General features: G+C 38.6%; 2 protein-coding genes across 2 annotated transcripts in view; both read right to left on the bottom strand.

The window, feature by feature from the left end:
• Positions 1-15780, bottom strand: part of LOC133521835 (uncharacterized) — a 29879-nt gene extending 14099 nt beyond the window's left edge. The window contains exons 1-4 of the mRNA XM_061856927.1: positions 15334-15780; positions 11801-13286; positions 11253-11723; positions 10920-11141 (exon numbers count right to left, since the gene is read on the bottom strand). Coding sequence (XP_061712911.1) covers positions 10920-11141; positions 11253-11723; positions 11801-13033 — 1926 coding nt within the window. The 5' untranslated portion in view covers positions 13034-13286; positions 15334-15780. The remainder of the gene's footprint in view (positions 1-10919; positions 11142-11252; positions 11724-11800; positions 13287-15333) is intronic.
• Positions 9210-10574, bottom strand: LOC133521845 (uncharacterized). The gene has a single exon (XM_061856941.1). The coding sequence runs from the start codon at positions 10334-10336 to the stop codon at positions 9533-9535; it is 804 nt and encodes a 267-aa protein (XP_061712925.1). The 5' UTR covers positions 10337-10574; the 3' UTR covers positions 9210-9532.
• Positions 15781-24608: the final 8828 nt, after the last annotated feature.

Raw genomic sequence — 24608 nt, 5'->3', positions numbered from 1 at the left:
GTGTTAGGCAACTTACAGATGTCTTTTTCTTTCTTATATGCTAAACACTCAACTAAAATATGGCTCACAGTCAACTCCAAACCGCATTTATCACATTTATTTTGTTCTTCCTTAGTGATAAGATAGCAATGGGTCAAGTTTGTGTGTCCTATTCTTAACCTAGTAATCGCGATCTGATCTCTTCTACACGTGAATGGTATCGGTGGGGTTTCAAAAATTGATTCTCTAACACACGATAAACCACTTACGTTACCACTTTTCCAATAATTATTCCAATAGGTTTTGATTGATTTGATCAGTTTTTTAACTTCAGGGTAGCTGGATTTAATTAAATGATCTATCTGTTGATTTTTAGTAGCGTTTTTAGCCTCAATATCAGCTTTTTCATTTCCAATGATCCCTTGGTGTCCGAGAACGAATATCGACAGTCGAAAAATCGAATATCGTTAGTGTTGTGTGTCGACAGAGTAACATCCCTAGTGCGCAAAATGTTCAAATCTCAGTTCAACTATTAAAGTTTAAAGTTCAAATTTAAACAATAGTTATTTGTGTCCCAAGGGAGGAAAAGGGTTCCTTGTGCCATTTTGACCACGGAACCCTAATAACAAACTATGAGAAACTTAAAGGTAAGTACCTACATAATAAATGCAAATCATTCAGTACAGTACTGAAGTTCAGTCACCCGTCTGGGTTTAGAAGGCTTACTACCCAATCAGAGTCCTACCACCAATGCTAAATACCTACAAGAATTCTCGACCTCCGTCCTACACACAGCCACCAAAGCTCACCAACCTTTAAGATAAAATAAAACCTATAAGATATTTAAAAAATAAATATACCATTTTGCTTAGGGATAACGAAAATTAATATGAAATCTGTTTTGTATTATTTTTGCAACTTGTCTAAATTCGTTCGTAAAATAAGAAAAATAAATACTTATATCTTATAATAATAATATCTAAGTAGGTATATCATAACTTCTTCAAGCTATGTGTACTAGAGGTACTACGGAAATGCAGTGTTGTAGGTTTTTTTAAGGAGGTACTTTTCAAAATTTTTATTTTTTACTAATTCTACCATTGATAAAGCTTCAGTTCGAATACTATGTTCAGGTATTTATTTGGACATATTTTGTGAAATTTTTGTTGGTGTCTGACTTGTAACTAATGCAAATCTTATGGTCTTGTACCAAAAGTACATTACCTAAACTAGATTATTAATTAAGTACATATTTTACGACCGGTATGTACTTTTAAGGATTCGAGCATTTGTGTGTAGTACCTATTTTGCACATTTTCGTTGTTTTAATTTTTTTTGTTATTTTACTTTGTTACATATTGCAATTTAATTTAAATAATTTGTAAATAATTTGTTTAGTTATATTTACGGCTGTTGTTATCCTGAATACCAATAAAATAAATAAAAATATACTAAACCCTTATAACCTAGACCCCTGCACTCAGGCCGTGGCCTGTAGACACGCGCCCAGCGAAGCTACGAGCGGCAAATCAAGTGCAACATTTGGCCGAGCGCAATGTACTCGCATTCAGAGCCACCCCTCACTAGCGTCTTTTGAGCGTCGGCGTCTAGTCAGCGCTAAAAGGGCGTTGCTGCGCAGTTGCGTCAACGTTGCGTCGAGCAGCAGCCATGGAGTTGGCTAGGCACCGACGCTTAGGAAACGCTAGTGTGTGGTTGCTCTTAGGCCTTAATTTGTCGCTCGCCGCCCCACCGGCCGCGTGCATACAGGCCACGGCCTTACTACCGTGCAACAAGTGCACCGCGCAGGACTTCTAGGCCAGCCAGGCACCTGGATATTGATTTATGATAGGAATACTATTTATAGCGAGCTTGATTCCGGAACCGTCTCGTCTAGAGTCTGAGCGTGGTAGCGATAATAAGAATAATTCATACCTACATCGTATATAAAATAATGAAAATGGGAAATAAAATTGTAAGTATAGATTAATAATATAGGTAGATTGTGATTTAATTTTTTTTTAAATGAGTTGTCTGGAAGTGATCGCTTTTTAGCGATAAGACCGCCTGTTGTTACCTGGAATTTTCCTTTAAAATTCATTTGTAGTTTTACATGTATGTAAAATGTATAATTGTTGGTGCAATAAAGAATATTTACTTACTTACTTACTTTACCTACAGATGTGTACGTTGCGGAAAATTACCGAAAAATTTGAAAAGTTAAAAAAATCCTCCTCCAAAATTTTAGGACAATTTTACGGGAAACGACGGAGTTTTGGTAATGGAAAATTTAAGTTCTCTAAAAAAGATGAGAAGTACTTATCAGAAACTTTCCTACGGCATATTAGTTGGTAAACATACAGGGTAGGTAGGTATACAGTATATTTTTATAGTTGGACTAAAATCTGCCTCCGTCACAAAAACTTTTATATACTACGTCGGTGGCAAACAAGGATACGGCCCGCCTGATGGTAAGCAGTCTCCGTAGCCTATGTACGCCTGCATCTCCATAGGAGTTACATGCGCGTTGCCGACCCTAACACCCCGCCCCTCCTCGTTGAGCTCTGGCAACCTCATTCACCGGCAGGAACACAACACTATGAGTAGGGTCTAGTGCTATTTGGCTGCGGTTTTCTGTAAGGTGGAGGTTCTTCCCCAGTTGGGCTCTGCTCTAGATCTGGAATGACATCCGCTGTTCTGTGCCCTACCACGCAACGCGAGATGACATTCACAGTGCCCATACCTCTCTCTTTATACTATTAAACAAACACTATAATAAGTAATGTAAATTGGAGAAATTAATCGTACCAATAACACGTCAATTAGTTTTGGTAAAACTTATTTCATACTTTTGGTGCGTTTATTTCAGAAAATAATCACTATATTTAAAAAAACTTATGATGAACCAATAGTAATACGCTTTTGAAAACCCTATCCAGCGATATCAAGATTGAAGGGACAAAATATGATGCGATGTTTTGAAGTCCCTGTATGCGTGACAGACAAGAAGATGCCTAACACCTTCCCTGTTTCGATCTGTAATTTACTATGTATTCTTTTATTTTCAATGGAACTAAAGGTCTGTTTGTTATCACTTAAGCTTATATATATTAATATGTGACTGTTTGTTTCCTAAATAAATAAATAAAAAGAAAAAAAAGATATCCTATCTTTACGAGTAGGAATGAGCGGGGATGCACGACAAAAACTAATTTGTATTATATTTAGTTACCACTTTATCGTCGCGATTAGTTTATATACCCATGCCAAATTGCAGTTTTCTAACATACAAGATCAGTGAGCTAAGCAGCGGGCGGACAGATGGACAGACATACGTACATAGCGAAAACTATGGATACCTAATAGTTTACTATGGGACCCTAAAAATGTAGCTAGTTACTGAAAATGAAGTCCCGCGAAATTAACTATTGGAAGACCTTATGAGCTTGTTATAAAGCTTACGAAAGGTCATTTAACTGTGTCAATAAGGACAGCATATTAACATATAACTCGCACTGTGTTATGTCCCGGTAAAAAAGAAATGAAATGCTCCAAGAACTCATAAACGTGGACAGTAAAGGTTGACTCACGCTACACAGGGGCAGGGCCGGGCCGGAGCTTCCGGCGCTTCGTTTTCTATGGAAAGCATTACGTCATCACCGGAGCTCTGTAGTGGCCCGGTGCGGGCTCGGACCGGAGACTAGCCGGTCATGCTATGAGCAAAAATCGGACTTCCCGGAGCCTCCGGGCCACCCGGTGACTCAACTCTTCCTTTCGGGTGATATTCCACTAGTCTAAGATCTTTGTCCAATGTGCATTGCGTCTCACTCTCTCATTAAGCAAAATGTCAGACGCAAATACACATTGGACCAAGATGAAAAACCAGAATACCACCCTTCGCAATGTGCATGCTCGGATGTGTCGGTATATATTTGCCAAAATAAGAAGGTTACAAAACGTCATAAATTTGTTTGTTAAATATGGATGGTATAGCCAATACATTACTTGGTCGGGTTATATTTTACTCGGCGCAGAGAGAAGTTAATTAACAATGACTGCCAATCTCTATATGAAACCAAATTTCTGTAAATAAAGCTACACAATTCTACATATTGCAGGTTTTGTGGAAAGCAATAAAAAAATAGTACTTATATTTATTTTAGTCACGCTGGCTCCACATTTTACTTGAGATAGTTGATAGCGCCAGACAAGTTGCCTAAGAATTTGTTACCAATTTTAATAGTAAATGAAGGGGAATAAAAAAATGTTCAGAAGAAGCAGAGCTTTAAGAACTAAATACTGCCGTTTCGTACATATTGTCGGATTACACGGCATTCAACGACTCGGACAAGGTTACGAATAAACAGGTTATTTCATTCAAGTAGAATTAGAGGTACCTAATGAAAGTAAAGGAAGTATTAATACAAATTTTATATTAAAGGAAAAAATTGAAAAAGTTGCGCTCATCGCCCTGACGCTCGTTTATAAACGCTGGTTGCCTAGGTATTTTTTTTTTTTTTTTTTTTTTTTTTTTTTATTTAAACTTTATTGCACAATACATGAAGAGTACAAATGGCGGACTTAATGCCAGAAGGCATTCTCTACCAGTCAACCATGAGCCAAACCGAAAGATCATAATTGGTGCAGGGTCAGAATACAGAGTAAAATGACAAAAAAAAATATCACAATATTACCTATATAAAATTATACGTACATAAATAATATGATACATAAATATAAATACATACATATATAAATATATACCCATTGTGAAACATCATGAGGACGACCTTTGAACCTTGTCAAACAGATGCTTGCGCAACATGCGCTTGAAGGAGAATTTGTTCTGGGCTTGTCTCATAGAGAGAGGAAGATCATTCCACAGCCGGATTGCCTGAATGTTGAAGGAATTCGACATGAAACCTGTACGATGTCGAGGGACAATAAGTTGAAGGCTACGGGAGGTTCGGAGATCGGTGCCGGGGCGCGGAGTAACAAATTTGAATTTGGAACGAAGGTAATCAGGGGCTGAAGGATTAAATAAAATTGTAAACAAAGTGCAGAGAATACGCAAGGATCGACGTTCACGAATAGGGAGCCAGTTAAGTTTTTTGCGATAAGCAGAGATATGGTCGTATTTTCGGAGTCCAAAGACAAACCGGATGCAATTGTTAAGTAACCGATCGAACTTGGTTAGGTAAGCTTGTGAGAGATTGCTGTAACACACATCAGCATAATCCAGGATGGGCAGAACGAGGGCTTGGACAAGAAGAGTCTTGGTGCAGGTCGGGAGAAAATGTTTGAACCGATAAAGTGCTCTTAGAGTATTGGTCACTCTACGACAAACGTCAGACACCTGAGGATCCCAGGTCAGCCCACTATCGATGATCAACCCCAGGTCAGGGGCGGATTAAGAAGGCGCGGGGCCCTTAGCACAATAGCTCGCGGGGCCCCCTGGTTTGAAAAAAAAAGATTAAGTGCGAGTCGGGCTCGCACCCCGAGGATTCAGTACCATCACAACATTTTTACGATGTCTTAATTATTTTCCACTCGTTCTCGATTAGTTTTTAACATGTTATGCAGTGTATTTTTAGGGTTTCGTAGTCACCTAGAAACTCTTATAGTTTCGCCATGTCCGTCTGTCCGAGGGTTTGCTCCGTGATTGTTAGTGCTAGATAGCTGTAATTTGGCATGGATACATAAATCATGCATTGCGACAGAACGGTAAAATAAAAACTATAAAAAAATTTGGTAACTTCCATTTCTTTTTTCTTTGATTTATTTTGCTTTGACCCTATAGTGTGGCGTATGGTTTGATAAGGTCTTTCAAAACGAATAACGGTCTCCAAAAACCTTTTTTTATAAAGTTATTATTTTCGGAAAAAAAACAAGGCCGAAGGCTGAGCCCCACGAGCTAGTGAGTAATGATCGAGCGAGTTAGAATATCCGGACCACCCGATTTCGTAGCGTTCCCGTGCGCCTTTTGTACTATAAGATTGTTTTCTTTTATGCAATAAAGATTAAATAAATAAATAAAATACCATAGTGTGAACGAGGCCGTAGGCGGAGCTCCGTATAAGGGCGGAGGCCCGGAGCATTCTAGCGCCACCACCATCCAAAGGCTGAATTGTAGGCGAACAGAGTTTGGGATTTCCAATATGTGATCTCGACTCGCCTGCTGCTCGGCCTTAGTTCTTGCTCGAAAGTGCAACTTGCTGGGATGCTTTGGGTATCGGGCCCTATTTAGGGCTTTACATCCGGCCTATGCGAATGCAAACCCCTGCATAGGGGCCCCGCTGTTTTCTTTTTATAACATTTTGACAATTAGATCATATGTATCACGGCTTTGTAGCAACTTGGCATATTTTGGGCGCCCGGTCAGTCGTAGAGGAGTGCGTCCTTTGGCCTACTACGGGCTCAAATCAAAGCTGATCATCATTAGGCATTAGCTGTAAGGTGCAATTTGTTATTTGAAATAATAAATAAATCATCCTTTCTTGCTTTTCACTAATATGTTTTTAACAGAGTATCTACTTTTGTTCGTTTCCGAGCTCTGCTGTTTCCTGCAGCTTAGCCATGCACAAAATTTTTGAGACACTCTGCACCTTCGGTTTTATGCTAAACTCTGCTTGGTCTTTGCGTAAGCCTAAAAGTTCTTTAAATTTGGTATCGTCATAAAAAAAAATAGACAGGATAATAACAAATAATAATAATTGTTCAATAAAAAAGACTGACTTACGAAAAAGATACATTGTAAATAAAATGTGATAGTACAGGATCCGCGGAGTGCGAGTTCTACTTGAACTTGGCCGGTTCCGCGTGCCGAAATCGTATGGTCAGGGTCGGAGCGCGGGGCCCCCCTAGGCGCGGGGCCCTTAGCATATGCTTTTTCTGCTGTTCGGTTAATCCGCCACTGCCCCAGGTTCTTCACTTGCGGCACAAAAGGTATATCTACTTGCTCATACTGGATAGGGGCTAAGTACTTCGTGTCCGTCAAAGATAGCAAGCGCGCACTACCAAGTATGATGGCCTGACATTTGGTGGGGTTCACTGCAATGCCATAACAACGTGACCAGGTAGATATGAAGTTAAGATCAGCGTTCAAATCAGCAATAGCTCGATCCAAATCATCGGTGCTTGCTTGAGTGTATAGCTGCAAGTCGTCGGCATACAAGTGGTAGGAGCATTTAATCTTAGCGGTAATGAGGTTAATAAAAATGGAGAAAAGCAGTGGGGATAGAATGCCACCCTGTGGAACCCCAGATTGGAGTTCACACCAGTCCGAAGAAGATCTGTCAGCCCGAACTAACTGATGACGGTCCCGGAGATAGGAAGCAAACCATTCAGCCACAGATGATGAAATGTTCACATTCTTAAGAGAAGCCAAAAGTAAATCGTGATCTACCGCATTAAACGCGTTAGAGAAGTCGATAAGAACCAACACTGTAAGCAGCGAAGAGTCCATACCGATCCTCACGTCTTCGACCACTTTGAGCAAGGCGGTAGAAGTGCTGTGGCCACGACGAAATCCGGACTGAAGAGGTGATAGCAATTGATTAGAGAATATGTGGTGAGATAACTGTTTATGAACTGTGGCTTCCAAGATTTTTGACAAAAAGGGTAGAACTGAAATGGGACGAAAATCTTTAAGTGAACTGGGATTGGAAACTTTAGGTAATGGAATGACATGGGCATTACGCCATAACGAAGGAAAAACCCCAGAAGACATTGAAAGGTTAATAACATAGGTTATAACCGGGAGGATACATTCTAAAATGCCCAAAATCATCGTCCTACTTAACTCATCATGACCTACAGCGTTGGATTTAACAGACGTTAATACCTTGCGAGTTTCATCATCTGTGACCGGGGTGAAAGAGAAAGTTTTATTAGAAATACAGGGCAAGGCATTGATATGTGAAATACTGTGAACTTTAGTGGCGGGATCTAGTGAAGAAGGCTTGGCAAAGTGCACGTTTAAGTCATTTAATGAAAACGAAGAAGTTGCAAAAGAAAAGTTATTAGAAAAATTGTTAGACTTGGCCACACCAATGGATTTTAAAAATTTCCATGTTTCGGCAGGGGATGACATGGCAATGTTGTCATGAATGTGTTTCCGTTTAGCTGCTCTTACCATCTGGTTGCACTTGTTCCTAGCCATTTTAAATGCACACCAATTTTCTTCGCAACGATCGCGCTTAAATTTACGAAACGCCCGATCCCTCCGCGTCATCGCAATACGGACGACTCGGGTGATCCACGGCGCAGGTGGGCGTTTAAGTTGGACTTTTCGGACCGGCGCGTGTCTATCAAAAAGATTTAAGATCGACGAGTTTAAAGACGCCACCGCCTCATCAACTGACGGCGCCGACATGACGGACGACCAGTCAGTCGCATGTGCGTCACGCTTTAAGGCCTCTATGTCAAGTCTAGCAAAACTACGCAGTTGAACAGACACACGATGCACCTTAGGGGGTCGAATACGGTAGCTCAGGTAAATGAGGTCGTGGTGTGAAAAACCAGGGGCAGAGAGTTGGCCAACCATATTGACGCGTTCAGTGTAGGAAACGATAGCAAGGTCCAACCAGGAGTCTGACGTGTCAATGTTATGATGCGTAGGCAATAGAGGTAGTACTGAAAGGTCAGCAGACTCAACAATAGCATTTAGTTTGCGCCACCGCCACCCTTACCTATGCGGTCGTTGCGCAGTAACACAAAACCGGGTAGACCGAAGGAAGTGGAATCAAGACCGGGTTTGAGCCAGGTTTCAGAAATGAGAATGGCGTGAACATTGCAGGAAGAGAAAGTGTCCAGAAAATCATTGTAGTGGCAAGGTATGCTTTGTGCGTTAATGTGACATGTGTTAAAGTGTTTAGTGGCATTTTGGAAAGCACGACTCAAGCAGACCCAGAGTGTCAGGCTCGGACAATGAGCTATTGAGAGAGTAAAAAGAAGCGGACGTGTCGCAAGCAGAGTGAAACGATTCGCCATCGAACATAATAAATCACAATGAAAGGTATAAAATATAATATATATAATATTTATAAATACTATTTATAAAAGTGCCGTGTGCACAAAAAGATAAACCAATAATCTAAATGCTTTCGGTTTACCCCACCAGTCGACCATTTTACCATGAAACCAAACAGAACATAGTAAAATTTAATACGAAATTTAACACAAAAATATCAACAAGTTTAACAAGCTGCAGCAACGAAAAAAAACATTCAAAGTAGAAAGGATAAAAACAGTATAATAATTATACCATGCAAAAACGAAACGCACAAAAGTTGACAGCTAAAATGTCATTACTATTTTACTCATAACGTCAATAAAAATATCATTATTTTATTTTACAAGTACTCACAAGGAAGTTTAATATGAAAATAACTATGTAATTAAAACTACAAAGAGGGTAGCCTTAGGCAAATTGAATTAAATAAAACTAAATGAACTAGCTAGTGTAAGAAAGGCAAGTTTCAGAGCGAGAGAGCAAAATAGAGTGTTACTGCAGCTTAATACTATGAATAACACCGGAGGAAACACAGCACCTTATTTAACATCGTCTCGCACGTTTGTCAATCAAAGACTTAGCAGACTCGGGCTCGACAGCAACAGCGGGCATCGACGCAGGCGCGGCGCTTGCAGGGGCCAAAGGCGAAGGCACCTCTGTTGCAGGGGCTGCACGCCGAGAGTTGCTAGGGTGCTTCTCAATCAGAGCATGGAGTTCCTCAGCAGTAAACAGCCGTTCTTTCTTTCCGCTGGCCAGCTTGACATAAATAGTACCGTCTCTGGTCCACACTCGACGCATACCAAAGTGCTTGCGAGCTTCAATAAACACAGTTTGTCGATGTTTAGTCAGAAACTCCGATATTACAACCGAAGATCCTTTAAGCGCCGTTTTCTTGGTCCAAACTGCATTCCTTGCCTGGAGATTGGAGAAGCGGACTAGAATAGCTCGGGGTCTGCCCTGGGTCGCAGATCCAAGCCTGTGGCACATTGAAATGGACGCGCAGGTGACCTCGGGCAAGTGTAGATCTCTCTGGCAGATAGTGGCGATAGTTACAGCAACATCCTCATCAGCCACCTCCGGAACTCCACTGACCACCAAGTTTTTTCTACGGTGACGGGTCTCCATAGCATCCACTGTTCGGTGAATACCAAGGATTTGCTGCCGGAGCAGCTCAAGCATAGCAGACATTTGCTCCTTAAAACTGCTTACCTCTTTGCTGAGGCTTGCTATTGTGGGATGGGTATGAGGCGATGCAGTTTTCAATTTGGAATCCAACTCCAGGAACCTCTTGTTGAAGTTAGCCTCGAGGGTCTTCTGTGTCTCCAGGATGGTTGACAATGTGTCCATAGTTGTGTGTTTGAGAAGAGAGGCAGTGTCAATACAAAATGTCAGGGTGTAAAGGTCGAGTGGCAGGTTAGTGCTGTTATTTTACACTAAAGTCATCCAAAACAATAATCCACACACTTTGGGGTATAATAATTACTTTTTGATAATGTAACAAATAAATTAGAATAAATAACTATTAAATTTAAATAAATTAATTAGCATGACAGTAAACAGATGTTCTTATTTCGACACCTACCCTCCATAATTGATGATACGGTATGAACATTTACTTACATTTACCCTCCATGATACGGTATGAACATTGCTGCAGTTTGTAGCGCAGCTCTGTGGCCGTCATAATGTAGCTCATAGTTTTTTTTACGCTCTACGCCGCTACCGTCACGCTCCCAACGGTAATCACTCAGAGCGTTAGTTTTTTGGCTTTCGCATTGTCGTTAAAACAAAAAAACTCACTGCCGAGATGGCAATACGAGGGTCATCAAAAGGGTTTCTATAGGGTCGGCAACGCGCATGAAAGCTGTAGGGGGACGCCTGCAACCCCACATATTTAGGCTGACCATATAAAAAAAAACAAAAGACTCACCATTCCGATGGTATTTGTGATCCCGATCAAGCTGAGCATGACGGCGCCATCATCTTCACTATAGCCCTTGTGGATCATGTGTTCAGCCAGGTAGAAGTACGGGACGATGAACCAGATGAACAGCAAGATGGTGCCGGCGCAGAGCAGGTTGAAGGTCGCCTTCTTGAAGAGGGACACGTTGAACATGTCCGAGACGCAGACTAGGCAATCTTTGTAACATTTCTAGAAGATAAAAAGTTATTAGAATTTTTGCAAAGAAGCAAAGTCAAAAATTATTTAAGAGAAAATCTTAATAGGCTATGAAAAATAATTATCTTCAATAGAAGAAATTACCTCTTCTTCGTCATTGATGGTAACCATAGAATTCTTGAATATATCAGGGCAAGAAGAGGCTTTCAATCTGTATCTATTTATGTTCAACATTGCGTTCCTATGGCCAATAGAATTCAAAGGCATTTTCAAATCTTTCAGGTAATGATGGTTGACTGACAGCTGTTTCTTCAGCCAATCCCTTCTGTCCCCTTTACTGTCCTGCTTTACAAGCACACCGCGATCCTCTTTTGTTTCCGATTTCGACTTTTTCAATACTCTACCAGCGTTAGGATTCTTCAGCTGATAGTCGATGGATCTCCTGACTTCCTTGCGGAAATAGAAATCTACGGAGTAGGAACGACGCATGGGTTGTTTCGGGAACGTAACGCATGGAGGATCATTGTCTTCGCCCAAGATTGGTGAAGCTATTTCAGTTGCCTTCGTTAGCATGATTGGCGATTGAGTCAATTGTTTCAGCACCCTTTGTGTTGCCTAAAACACACAAGCATCAATGATTAAACAATAACTTTAAATTAAAATTGTTCTTTCCTAGCTGAACAGATACTTACACGATCAGTGGATTCCAAATACGACGGGATTGTGTACAAAGACTCGGTTCTAGGTAGCTCCTGGACAGGCCACCCTAATGCCAACTTGTTGTTTCTATAACTCTGAGGTTTTTGATGTTTATGTAGTACATTATGGAACTCTCGTTCCATCAAAGGTACTTTGAATTTCGTAACCCTTCCATTCATTTCCCTATTCGATAGCGGCATGACATCAGAAACGCAGAGTGATGAGGATTTCTTGTATGGCCTTTTAGTGGATGCTGTGGGCATAAGTGCTAACTCTTGATTAGCCTTCTCAACATCCTTCAGTGGCTTGGCTTCCTTTTCCTTCTTTTGTTCCAAAATCCACCATTCAGGGTCTCGCATCACACAACCACACACGCATAGATTTAGCAAAGTACCAGAGAGTAATAAAATGGTGCCTCTCCAACCGAATTCTTCAATGAAGTATTGCGTCATCGGTGCGTAAACAAATGTCCCTACACCAGTTCCACATGCGCCCAGACCAACAGCTAAATTCCTCTTCTTCTCGAACCAGTAGGCGATAGAAACAACAGCAGTGACGTACACTAACCCAAGACCCAAACCAGCTATCACTCCAAATGTTATCATCATCGTTTCAATCGTGGTTGATATCGACGCCAGAACGAAGCCGAGGGTCGAAATGATTCCTCCTAAAATAGTCATGCTGCGGCAACCATATCTGTCAACCAGAGCACTCATCACAGGTCCAGAGAGCAGCGGAACAGCGATGAAAAGGCTACCGATCCAGGCAGTGGTCGACTTACTAGCTCCAAACTCTTCAAGGAACTCTATGTACAGCAAACCAAAGGAAAAGCTTATACCGTCTGCGATCATAGATATTATAAAAGAGGACGCAACTACTACCCACCCCCAGCCACCGTCTGGTATTTTGGCTTTCTTGGCTGATCCACTTTCAACATCTTTTATCTTTAACTTGTCCTGAGGATTCTCAGTAATATTACACGGCTTCTTTCCATTTCTCAAATCATTGAGCGCATTTTTCTCATCTTTACTAAAGCATCTTCCTCTTAACTCATCTTTACTACTGATATCAGGGCTAGAAAAGGAATCTCCGCTACAGGTGCTGCTGGCATCGCCTCTCTCAATTCCTGAGGTCGAATCCGAGAGCAGCGACTCACGGACTCCATCACTGTGTCCTCTAGCGCGTGGGGTTCTGGATTTGACTATAATTGGATCGTCAGTCTTCATTGTAGAAAATAATACCCTTTAATACTGCAGTTGTTGTATATAAATGTTTAGGTTCTTAAGCGTGGGTCGCGGGCGGAGTAGCGGCTGCTGCTGCGCGCTACGCTGTTCAGCTTGAGGGCGTTTGGTTTGTTGAGCATGTGGAAGGGGGGCGGGCGGGCGTCACCCATGCGCGGGCGTCGTGGCCGGGTGGCGCAACGCTTGCGCCACGACGAGGAATTAGCGAAGGCGCGTGAGGAACCGCGGAGAGGTTAGTCTGGAAATAATGCTATCTTCAGGGCTTAACTGACAGAAATTAAACTACGAGTATCTATTAGTAACAGATATACAAGTTCAGGAATGTTACAAAAATAATTGAAAAGTTCTCGGAAATTTCAGGAAAACTTCCAGGAAACTTTCATTTTGAAACATTGAAACAAAGGAAACTTTCATTTTGGAAATTAAACATTTCGATTCCTATAATAAACATATGAGAAGTTTCTGAAAATTTTCCATGTGGAAATTTCCCATTTTTTGAACCTTTAAAATATATAAATATTATAAGACATTCTTACACATTGCCTAAGTCCCACAGTAAGCTCAAGAAGGCTTGTGCTGGGTGTACTCAGATAACGATATATATCATATACAAATACATAAAGAAAACGCCCAAGAGTAAGGAACAAATAGGTATCTATGCTCATCACACAAATAAATGCCCTTACCGGGATTCGAACCAGGACCATCGGCTTCATAGGCAGGGCTAACCACTAGGCGAGACCGGTCGTCGCATATAAGCATTCAGTTTCAGAGATTTACACTACGCGTTTGCCTTTAGGTCTATATATATATAAATTATATATATATATATATATACGATGTTTAGGACCTAAGAAGTATATTAAGATAAGTTTTAATTTGAAATACAATAAAAATATTAACCATACAAAATAATTCGCCCCGCAATGTAAAGCAACACACAAGTTGCGAGATATGAGCTTTTTATAGTAACTGTCAACGCTTATTGGCACTTACTATAAAAAGCTCGTTATCTCGTAATGTCATGTCGTGTTGTCTTGTAATGTTTGCAGTACATTGCTGTTCGGTAAATATTCAAAAATTAATAAGAGGAACTTTAAAAAACTTCGTAACTCATGAATTACACCGGTAAATTCTGTCTGGTTTGATTTATTGCCCGGATTTACACACTGTATACAAACTTAAAGTTAAATTTATAACAAAGGGGTTTTGTTAGTTTTTAAAACTCTCTTAATTCAAAATTGACATTTGGCATGAAGTCCGCCATTGACATTTTTGTTTATGCAATAAAGTTTAAATAAATAAATAAAAATATAAAATAAATTGATGCAATATTTTTCTAATTCACTCATTACAATTGATAGGGATTTCCCTGTAAATTATACCAAATACGGACTTTAAAAAATTTACACGAATAAATGCGTGTTTCAATTTCACTGGTGGCATTTCATGAACTGATTTCATGGTAGTCATGTACAGTCAACAAAAGCAGTTAGGTTAGCACCCCTGCATACACATTAGTAGAGTGCTAACCTAATAGTTTTGCTGACTGTACATTTTTAATTTACTTAAGAGTTAAAAAGCCGGCTTGGTTAATAACTCTTAATATCTACAAGATACACCTACACAAAGCAATTTTTTCCACAATAAAATCGATACATATTTAGGAGCCGTGCCGCGAGGTGGTAAAAATAGGATATATACCTTATATATAACCTTGTTTTTGTATTTTATCCTATGAAGTATTTTGATTAATCACAACTCAACTCGACTCTTCTAATCATATTTTTTTCTCAAACAAACTAATATAATCATACTTAGGTTTGTTTTGTATTAAGAGGTTTCTATAAATAACTACGTTAACATTCTTTGGATACCAATAAATTTTAAGGTTACGGTCAAACAATGGATTATAAATATATTTTTTATTGAAAAAAAAACCGTAAAATTTGCAAAAGTTAAATATTACTAAATACATTGAGATTAAAATATAATAAATGAATAAATGAAATAAACCCAGCAGCCATGTAATTATGGTATATTTATCTTATGCAATAAATTTATTCGAATAAACTATTAGCCCCCGCGGTTTTTTATACGCGGAATCTTAAAAACACGTGCTTCTTCTATCACTAACGAATTCAACAAAATCTTTTGCATTTCCTAACCTTTGGATGGGCCTTTAACATTCCTTCAGCTTACAAATTGAATAAAATGAATACTACCTATACTTTTTCTAAAAAGAACATGAAATTTAGCAAAGCAGTCTTACTGACTAAACTTACTCAGCCTTCGAAGAAAACAGAACACACAGAAAGCGACCGCTCGACTCGGGAGCTCGTAGTTCACAGGCTGTACCGGAAAAATCGATAGGGGGTGGCGGAATTACCAGATTAACTTCACCCCCTCCGTTTCCCCCAAACCGGGGATTCGAGGGGGATCTGGCGCGGTTGTGAAGGAGGGTGGAGGCCAGGATACAGTGGTCGTGGTGGAATGACGTAGGGAAACGTCACTGAGTTATTTTGAAGATTTTTTTCTACGTGTGGGAAGCGGAATGTCGATAATGGATGTTTTCGCAATGTTTTTATGAGGTACCGTTGTCTACCCATAGTCTAAGTTGTGTGCTTAATTTGTGCTTTATGTTCTTTTCATATTGGTGAGCAATAAAGAATATTTGTATTGGAATGTACAGTCGCCATCCGATATAATACCAGAGCGGCCAAAATGTTCAGAAATATCTCAACAAAGGCTCTATTATCAAGTCGTTAAACTCCATGTTCAGATATTTTTGAGCACCTTGACCGCTTCGATATAACTGATAGCGACTGTATCATAGCAATGTTTAGATATTTTTCGATTGTGATCGAGTTACTAAGTCTCTGTAAAATAAGGCAATTTTTTTTTTTAAAACGGTCACATTTAGTAATGTTAATAGGTATCATAACTATCATAGTTACACCAATTAATTGTTTGTGGAATTATCCTAGAGATATGTTTATTATACCCCGAGTCATAAAACACCAAATAACATTCACCAGGCTGCCGCAAACACCACTTCCTGGTTATGGAGAATCGTAAAATATTGAATACCGTAAAACCACCCAACTATAGTCCAAAGCTCCCAACTATGGTCCACAAATAAACTCAATTTTTCTCGTTCAGGTGTGTATTTTACTATATTTTTATAGTTCTAAGGCAAAGTATGTTTGTAAATGGAAGGTAAAACTAGGAGTAAACCAAAAGAAACATTGGTATATATACTTAATTTCCTTTTGAACCTGTGGACCACAGTTGCAGTATTGGACTAGAGTTGGGTAGTTTTACGGTACATCTCAAGCAGAAGTTATCTAAGTAGATTCTCAAACCCACCTCAGACCTCATTTTAGGGGGGGTGGGGGGGGGGGGCATTGCTATGAGCCTAGGAGCAGTTCTGGATCAGTAATACGCTCCACTCTTTGGGGTGAAGCACTGATAATTCTGCTAGAACCCAGTTCACGAACAGATTATCGATGTAACACAAAATATATATAAATATACAAAAACAATTAGTATTTTACCTATAAAATAATAATAAGTGTCGTAGTATGGCTTATGTAAGAGTGTGGTTCGTGTTGGAGTATAGTATTAGGTATATCAGATGTCGAGTATGAAACGGCCTACAATACTCGTAATGTAAAGTTTTAGAATTGGGTTGTTTCCATCTACAAATCTTAGGGCAGAATTGTATCCCAATAAATTATTTTGTATTATAAGAACATGTTAAACTACTTTGAGGCGACCTGTAATGACCATATTTTTGTAAATATTGAATTTAAAATATTTTTTGGCACACGTCACGTGACCAAACTCGAAACGTCTTTGAAGATCCGATGACGTGCCAACTCTCGAATTGACACTCTTGACAGTTAGGCGATAAACAACAAATGATAAAATGTCAGTTGACAGTTCGTATCTTCTACGTGCGTATGTACTTATGTGTCAAACCGTAAACTGTGACGTCACACAATTTTCAAAGAGCGTTGTGGGCGCGAAAGCATCTGTCAAAATATATTTTGTTAATTTATCATATTTAAAACCGTTTTTAGTATAAAAGTTGAATTTTAGGGCAACTTTTAGGTAATATAGAACGTAATACAAGCGTTTCAAAAAATTGGAAACAACCCTATTGTTAAATACTTTAGACAGGTAGTCTAATCTGAAACTTTTATGTTGACTGTACTCACGTTAAAAAAATAGCTACGTCTCTAAACTGAGTGACATATTGTTACACTGTAAACCATTTAAGATCCATAAGTGTCAGAACCGAAGCAGTGTTAAATCAGGAGGGGTCACATAGAACTTAAGGAGACCATAAAAAACGTTGGAGATGCCTAAGTTTATAGCGAGTCAAAGTGCCTAGTAAAACACGCAGAGCAATAACTCTTTCCCGTGAAATGAAAGGTTTAGTAGGTTGTGTTTGGACTGAGAAACCTATCCTATTTGATGACGACCGGTCTGGCCTAGTGGGTAGTGACCCTGCCTATGAAGCCGACGGTCCTGGATTCGAATCCCGGTAAGGGCATGTATTTGTGTGATGAGCACAGATATTTGTCCCAGAGTCATGGGTGTTGTCTATGTATTTAAGTATTTGTATATTATATATATCGTTGTCTGAGTACCCACAAGCCTTCTTGAGCTTACTGTGGGGCTTAGTCAATTTGTGTAATAATGTCCTTTATTTATTTATTATTTGAGTCGAGAAAATAGCTTGACTAGTTTTTGTAGTACGCAATAATGATATGACTGAACTGTCTAATATTGTAAGATGACAGACCATGTAGCGAAATGCATAATTAGTACCTAATTAGAAGAAAATTTAACAGTTTAGCGATGACATTGCAAACTAGTCATATGGTAGTCACGTCACCTTATACAACTTCCTTAAATCAAACACGACTCTGATTTGGGCTCCTACAACTACTATTTACAGTAGATGCTGTGGCGCCACTGCGCCAGCGCCGAATTTTATCTAATTTAGTTATTCTTCTTAATTCAAATTGTATTCTTGTAAGATCCATTAAGTTACCTTGGACCCGGATCCATTAAGTTACCTTAAACTACGTCCAAAAGAGAGGTATAGGCACTGTGAATGTCATCTCGCTTTGTGTGGTAGGGCACAGCACAGCGGATGTCATTTCAGATCTAGAGCAGAGCCCAACTGGGGAAGTGCTTCCACCTTACAGAAAACCGCAGCCAAATAACACTAGACCCTACTCATAGTGTTGTGTTCCTGCCGATGAGTAAGGTTGCCAGAGCTCAGCGAGGGTGCGGAGTGACTCCTCTTGAGTTGCAGGCGTACATAGGCTACAAAGACGTAGTATACATATAAAAAAAAACTTACCTAATTTGCTGTATCTGTGTCAATTTTGATTTGCACGACCAATCAGGGCCTGGCTCCCTACGCCAGTTACCCCTGATTGGCCGAAAACCTCTACCAACAGTAGACCTTAGACGCCTAGATGGCCAATTTCCAATTTGTATCTTCCTTCTTCTGCTCTCGACCACCGCAGCACGCGCATGGTTAGTGGGGCGACACTCCTTCTTTCGGCTTTTCTCGGTTCCGTTCGGCTCAGCATTGCTCCGAGCAATTATTATGGTTGGCACAACTTGACGTCCCTATACGTGCACGGCCACAGATAAAATAAGGACTTGAATTTTGACAACCCTAAATGGCCGAAAGGGATAATGTCATACATTAGAAAGGAACAGCATTATTCGTCCCTGAATCGTTGTCAAACCTCGGTGTTGTAGGAAGTGTCATTTCTGTACGGTAGTACTATAATCTATTCTGTGGCACGATGTCGCTCATACGTAATATCTAAGGGTCTACCGCGAACCACGTTCGACGTATTGCCTCTCTGTCGCACTTGTAAATTCGCACGTAAGTGTGAAAGGGAAGCAACAAGTCGAACGTGGTTCGCGGTGGGCCCTCTGTACCTACAATACTGCTATACTGTGTCAAACACACTGTATTTCGAGATTAAATCCTGTGACTACTTTCTGGAAGAAATACATTCTATTCATCTGTTTCAGTTCTCTCAATTAAGATCAAAGATCCCTTTGTCCCAAATTCGGGCCTTGTTTTCCGTTTCACGGAATATCAGCAAACCGTTAGCAATATTTGAAATGTAAGTAATAATTTTTCTCTAATTGCCAAAAATTATTATATTTGATATTTTTGCATATGAACCATTTTTTACATTTCAAATATTGTAAACGACGTGCTGATATTTTGGTGAAACGGAAAGATATTATTTCTCGGGCCCGAAATCGGGTCTGATATCAGGCCTGATAATGTGGATATAATTGGCACTTAACTTATTGAAGTTCAAGTCACGTTCAATGCTCCACAGATTTCCATTTAAATATCCCAATATTTATTTGCATTAGAACGAAAATATCTCGAGCGTCCAACGTCCCTTGCGATCAATTTTCAAAGTTTGCAAGTCAGTTTGTCGTAGAAACTTGAAGCCATCTATGTGCTTACCGAGTTGGGGCTATTACGAAGTTCCCGGAATTGAATGTTCTGGGAATACCCTTATCCACTTACATTACTCACACTTTTTAGGTATCTGGACCTATTCCTATTCAATTTGATAATTTGCAATATCTCTCTATTTTTCAATATTCTCGGAATTGTTTAGATTACTGCGGCAAAAATGAAAAGATTTTTAAATGTATGGAAAAATTACAAATAACGTAAACAAACCATTGACATACATATACCTAAGGACGGGCCTTACGAGCTCTAAGAATGGTGCTAGTTCAACGGTGTCACTCACGAATTCGAGCCAATCGTGGAGTCTAACTAGGTGCGTCCAATCGCGCGCATGATGCGAACTCGTCAACCAATCGCGTTGTAGCGTTAGACTGCACGATGGGCTTAAATTCATGTGCGTGATAACGCTGTGCTGGCCCCATTCTTATTGTCCGTAAGGCCTTTTAGCTTTATGTCAAGTCAATGAAACATACTTATTACTTCGTAATCAACAGTTTTTATACTTAAGTCTTTTTTTTATATACATTTTTGTTAAAATGCATGTTGATTATTAATATTTCAGAGAAAACAACCTTCACATGTCGACTGTCAAATCGCTTTTTGCCTACTATTCGGCCGAATACAGAATATCTGTTACACCTACCTAAAAAGAAAAGAATAATTAATGAGACTCAAATTATTCGTATGTAATGCCGAATATTCGGTCGCCGTATAATCGGCACTTCGGCCGAGAGGCCGCGTATTCGTTATTCGGCCAAAACAACTATTCGTGGCATCTCTAGAAACCCCCTGTACAACATTAACCTGCCTATATGCTGCCCTGACTTTTTAATACCATGGCGGTGACCTTGCAAGCTTTATTTTTCCCAAGGGCGCTATTACTGTAATATGAATGTCAGCTATTTGGTGAACCACAGCAAGCGCTCAATTACTATTTGTTTATTATCTACTATTATGTTCTGATACTCGTAATCATAACCACAATATTAAGTTAGTATTTTAGTTGGACACAAAAACGGAGGAATGGTATTAAAATTCAGTTGTATATGTTTAAATATGTATATGATGAATCGGGCTCAGCAGGGGCTATAGTAAAGAAAGAAAAAGAGTATTCTGTATAATAATATATTCAAAGGACAACATTGTTTACACTTATAGATTGATTCACGAAACCTGGAGGCGTACCGGAATTCGCAAATTGCGGGATCTTTCTCTTTTACTCTCATTAAGACGTAATTAGAGTGACAGAGAAAAATGCCCGCAATTGACGAACTTCGATTTTCGCGGTTATAGCCCTGACACGAACATTGACTTGTTCTATATATTACGTTTAGCGATGATAAATATATTGCAAACATTTATCACAGTAACTCAGTTTACACAAAAACTGACTAGGTTGCAATTTAAGATTAATTATTTAGATACATTTAAATTTTGAGTGAAAATAGCGGGCGCCAGTTATACTTTTTAATTTTTTTTTTCCGTTTACGACAGCCAACATGGCAAAGATAGTTTCATTCGGCCAAATATTTTTATACGTAATCTTATACCTTTAAACGAGCAATTCTTGTATATATATATATGTATATATATTTCTGTGATCTCGGAAACGGCTCTAACGATTTCGCTGAAATTTGGTATTTGGGGGTTTTTGGGGGTATACAATCTATCTAGATTAGTCTTATGTTTGGGAAAACGCGTGTTTTCGAGTTTTCATGCGTTTTTCTTTCGACGCAGAATATGGTCGCTAATTTCGTAATACCGGTCACTGTCCGTCTGGTCTGGCGGGTTAAGACGCGGATTGCTAAACGAGTGTTACGGGTTCGAATCTCGCCCGGTGACTGACTTTTTTTTTATATGTTCAAGTTTATATATATAATTTTTAAATTTTTATTGTTTTAGACAAGTTTAATTTAGTAAAAAAATGTACCTATAGACCACCATATTACAATAAATAGTTATAACCGAGCAAAGCTCGGTCGCCCAGGTACTAAATGTTTAATGGTGAAATAAAAAAAAATTATAGTTTTTTGAACATTCAAGATGTTTTCGGATTACTGTCAATGAGGTTGTCTATGTTGCTCATAGAAATAGGATAGTATAGAACGACTGTCAAACTTGGAAAGTGTGACCAAAAATGAAATGCAAGTGTGTGCGTAAATTGTCTATGTGCGAACAAAAATAGTGATGTCATGTTACAACATATTAATAATCTATCGATGTTTAACTGCTTTATCGACTACTTTTTCAAATGTGTTCGCAAAGAGTTGACTTACCAAAGAAAATTTGAATTTCGCGCCTTTTCCTGCTGACAACTTGGGTTGGATGTGTATACGCTGTGTACAAGTATACGCTGTCTTGTGTTTCCTTGTGTTGGCGGCATAGCCGTGGAAAAGTGGTTAAAATGTAAGTACTGTGTTGGAAAGTGAAGTTTAAATTTATCGCTAAACATGTACACGTTCAAAAAAGGTATTATAACAATCGTTATTATTTTAAGTCGGTTATAAAAGTAATATCTTAATGATGTCTTGTGAACAACTAATTCCATACCTACTAATATACCGACAAGTTATCGATACAGTCATATGAACATTTTGTCAAGCCCTAGCGTAGAGTAACAGTTTAGGTTTTTACACAAAATATTCTAAATTGTTGACTAATATGATGAAATATTAACACACAATTGAAGAAAAACTTATAATGAACTGTTATAATTGGTTTTTTACACTTTTTATGCTGTTAATTTGATAAAATATCGTTACGAAAATTTCGCTAGGAATATCATAATTACCTGTGAAATGAGTATTTTCCTGGGTTGTTTGGCCCTGAAACACTACAACCCGACACACAACATGACACCATCGTCACTAAATTACTTAATGTATAATTTTCTTTTTGATTCGCTTATATTTTTCACGTTAAAAAATACAACAATATGATTTTGGCCGCCTCGGCCGCCTTCGAACTCAAAATTGGTTACGTTTTCTCATATGTAGTCTGCCTCTTTTGCACTTATGGCTTGTTCATATACGTCATGGCTTCCCTTTCGCACACTTCATCTGTCTGTCAAGCGAAGCGACTGACATGTCTCTGATGTTGCTCAAAGAAATATGTCATGGACTGCATGGCTAAGATGGTCGGCTCTTTATCATCTGTCACCATGCCTGTCACGTTCTATCAAGTATGTAAGTGCGAAAGTGACACACAACATGATAAGTGATAAAAATGCGACCATGATAGCGCCACTGATGACGTTACGGTTTGGTTTTCTTCTGAACGGTGTTTCAGTGAAAATGGCCGATTGGAGAATTTTGCACTTTTATTTTATTGAAAATATTAATAATCCGTTCATACTGAAATTGGGCCATTTTTTAAATCATATTAACATATATGTTTCTTTGAACCGTTATTTCCATGATTCTTTGTTACTGTCATGATGCAAATTCGTACATTCATGTAGGTAATCAGTAATCATTTATTGCTTTCATAGGTAAGTACATTTTAGGTGTTACATTTGGATATCGGACAGCTATGAACCCTGTCCTGCCACTGCAATTACAACTATTCATTTAACTAACTAACTAATAATAATACTTAACATATTCTCAATCTTAATATAAATATAGTAATTTTACATAATAGGTATATGTAAAATTACTCGAGAGATCTTGTAATTTGTTTTATTAAATGTAATTTAACTTTCTAAAAATTCTTGCATGTTATAAAAACTAAAAAATTTTCTTTATATTTTATGAACACTCAATGGAATTAAAAAATTATCGGCTAATAATACTAGTGGCTCTGTTTGCCAAACCCATTGCTCCGCCATTTTGAAATATTCCTTAAAACGAAAAATATATAATTATCAACTCTGCTCACAAAATTTCACAAGGATCGGTTGAATATGGCACATGTAGACAAGAATAATCGAACGTACGAAAGAATTTTTGCCGATGCTGAAGTGGAGACTTCGCTTTCGCTCGGTCAAATATTTTATTTCCGTGATAAAATTTACAAACTAAATGTAACAAACCAAAACATCATTTATCATCCATATTTCCCATCCTTCAAGACAATTTCAAATGTAGGTCACTTCAAAAAGTACATTCCCAATTTTTATAAAATTTATTTCTGGGTATTTTCCGATGATACTGAGAATGTTACCGCTAAGTATGGCAATTTGATGAGTTCCATATCAGAGAACCCACATCTTCGTCGTGCTAAACTTTTTTTTTCGCAGATAGAAAAATAGGGAATATATTTGTATGGAGAACTGGTTATCAAGTGTAGTCTTCACATTATTCTACATTCTCTACAAATAGTTTACACAACTTCCATATATTGTACTTAATTTAGCTTCACATAAAAATATAAAGTATCTGTAATGTACAAGTATGCTTGTAACAGAACGCAGCTACAGACTGTATAAAATGACCCAATGCATATGGGAGTGACAGTGACAGAGAGCGGCGCAATTAGAAATTAGAATGAACTGTAATGTGATAGATATCTGAGAGACTCGTGTAGGAGCATTCATGTTAATAAATAAATAAATATTATAGGATATTATTACACAAATTGACTAAGTCCCACAGTAAGTGGTTGCGCATCCCTGAGACGCATCGAATGCAATCTTTTGTGAATGTGAACGCAGTCAAAGCTGAACGCACCCATTGGGATTGCAGTGTTGCCAGCTTCTACAGATCATAAATTCGCAATTTATACATAAATTACGAGCATCATGCACCTACAAGCTAACACAATTTATTACTAAAATTTATAGTTCGCTTCGCACTTTCATTATTAGTATCGTTTCTATTATGAGGTTGGTGGTTTTATGTTTAAAAATCCTTATATATAGACTAAAATCAAACACAAAATCATATTAACAATCAATCATATTGAACTACTTTCATTTCCTTTACAAACTATTTTTTTTTGTATTTATAAACCGAATTCGTCGTAACTTATTATTACTTTAAATGATATACTTATAAAGCACACATTTTAATTTATTCAAAA

Source organism: Cydia pomonella, chromosome 10 (genome assembly GCF_033807575.1).
Source record: "Cydia pomonella isolate Wapato2018A chromosome 10, ilCydPomo1, whole genome shotgun sequence".
NCBI lineage: Eukaryota > Metazoa > Arthropoda > Insecta > Lepidoptera > Tortricidae > Cydia > Cydia pomonella.
Note: the sequence above shows the minus strand (reverse complement) of the source record. Positions and strands in the feature narration are given on the sequence as shown.

Coding starts and splice junctions, on each gene's coding strand:
- LOC133521845 (XM_061856941.1), bottom strand. CDS start 10,336: ATGGACACATTGTCAACCATCCTGGAGACACAGAAGACCCTCGAGGCT.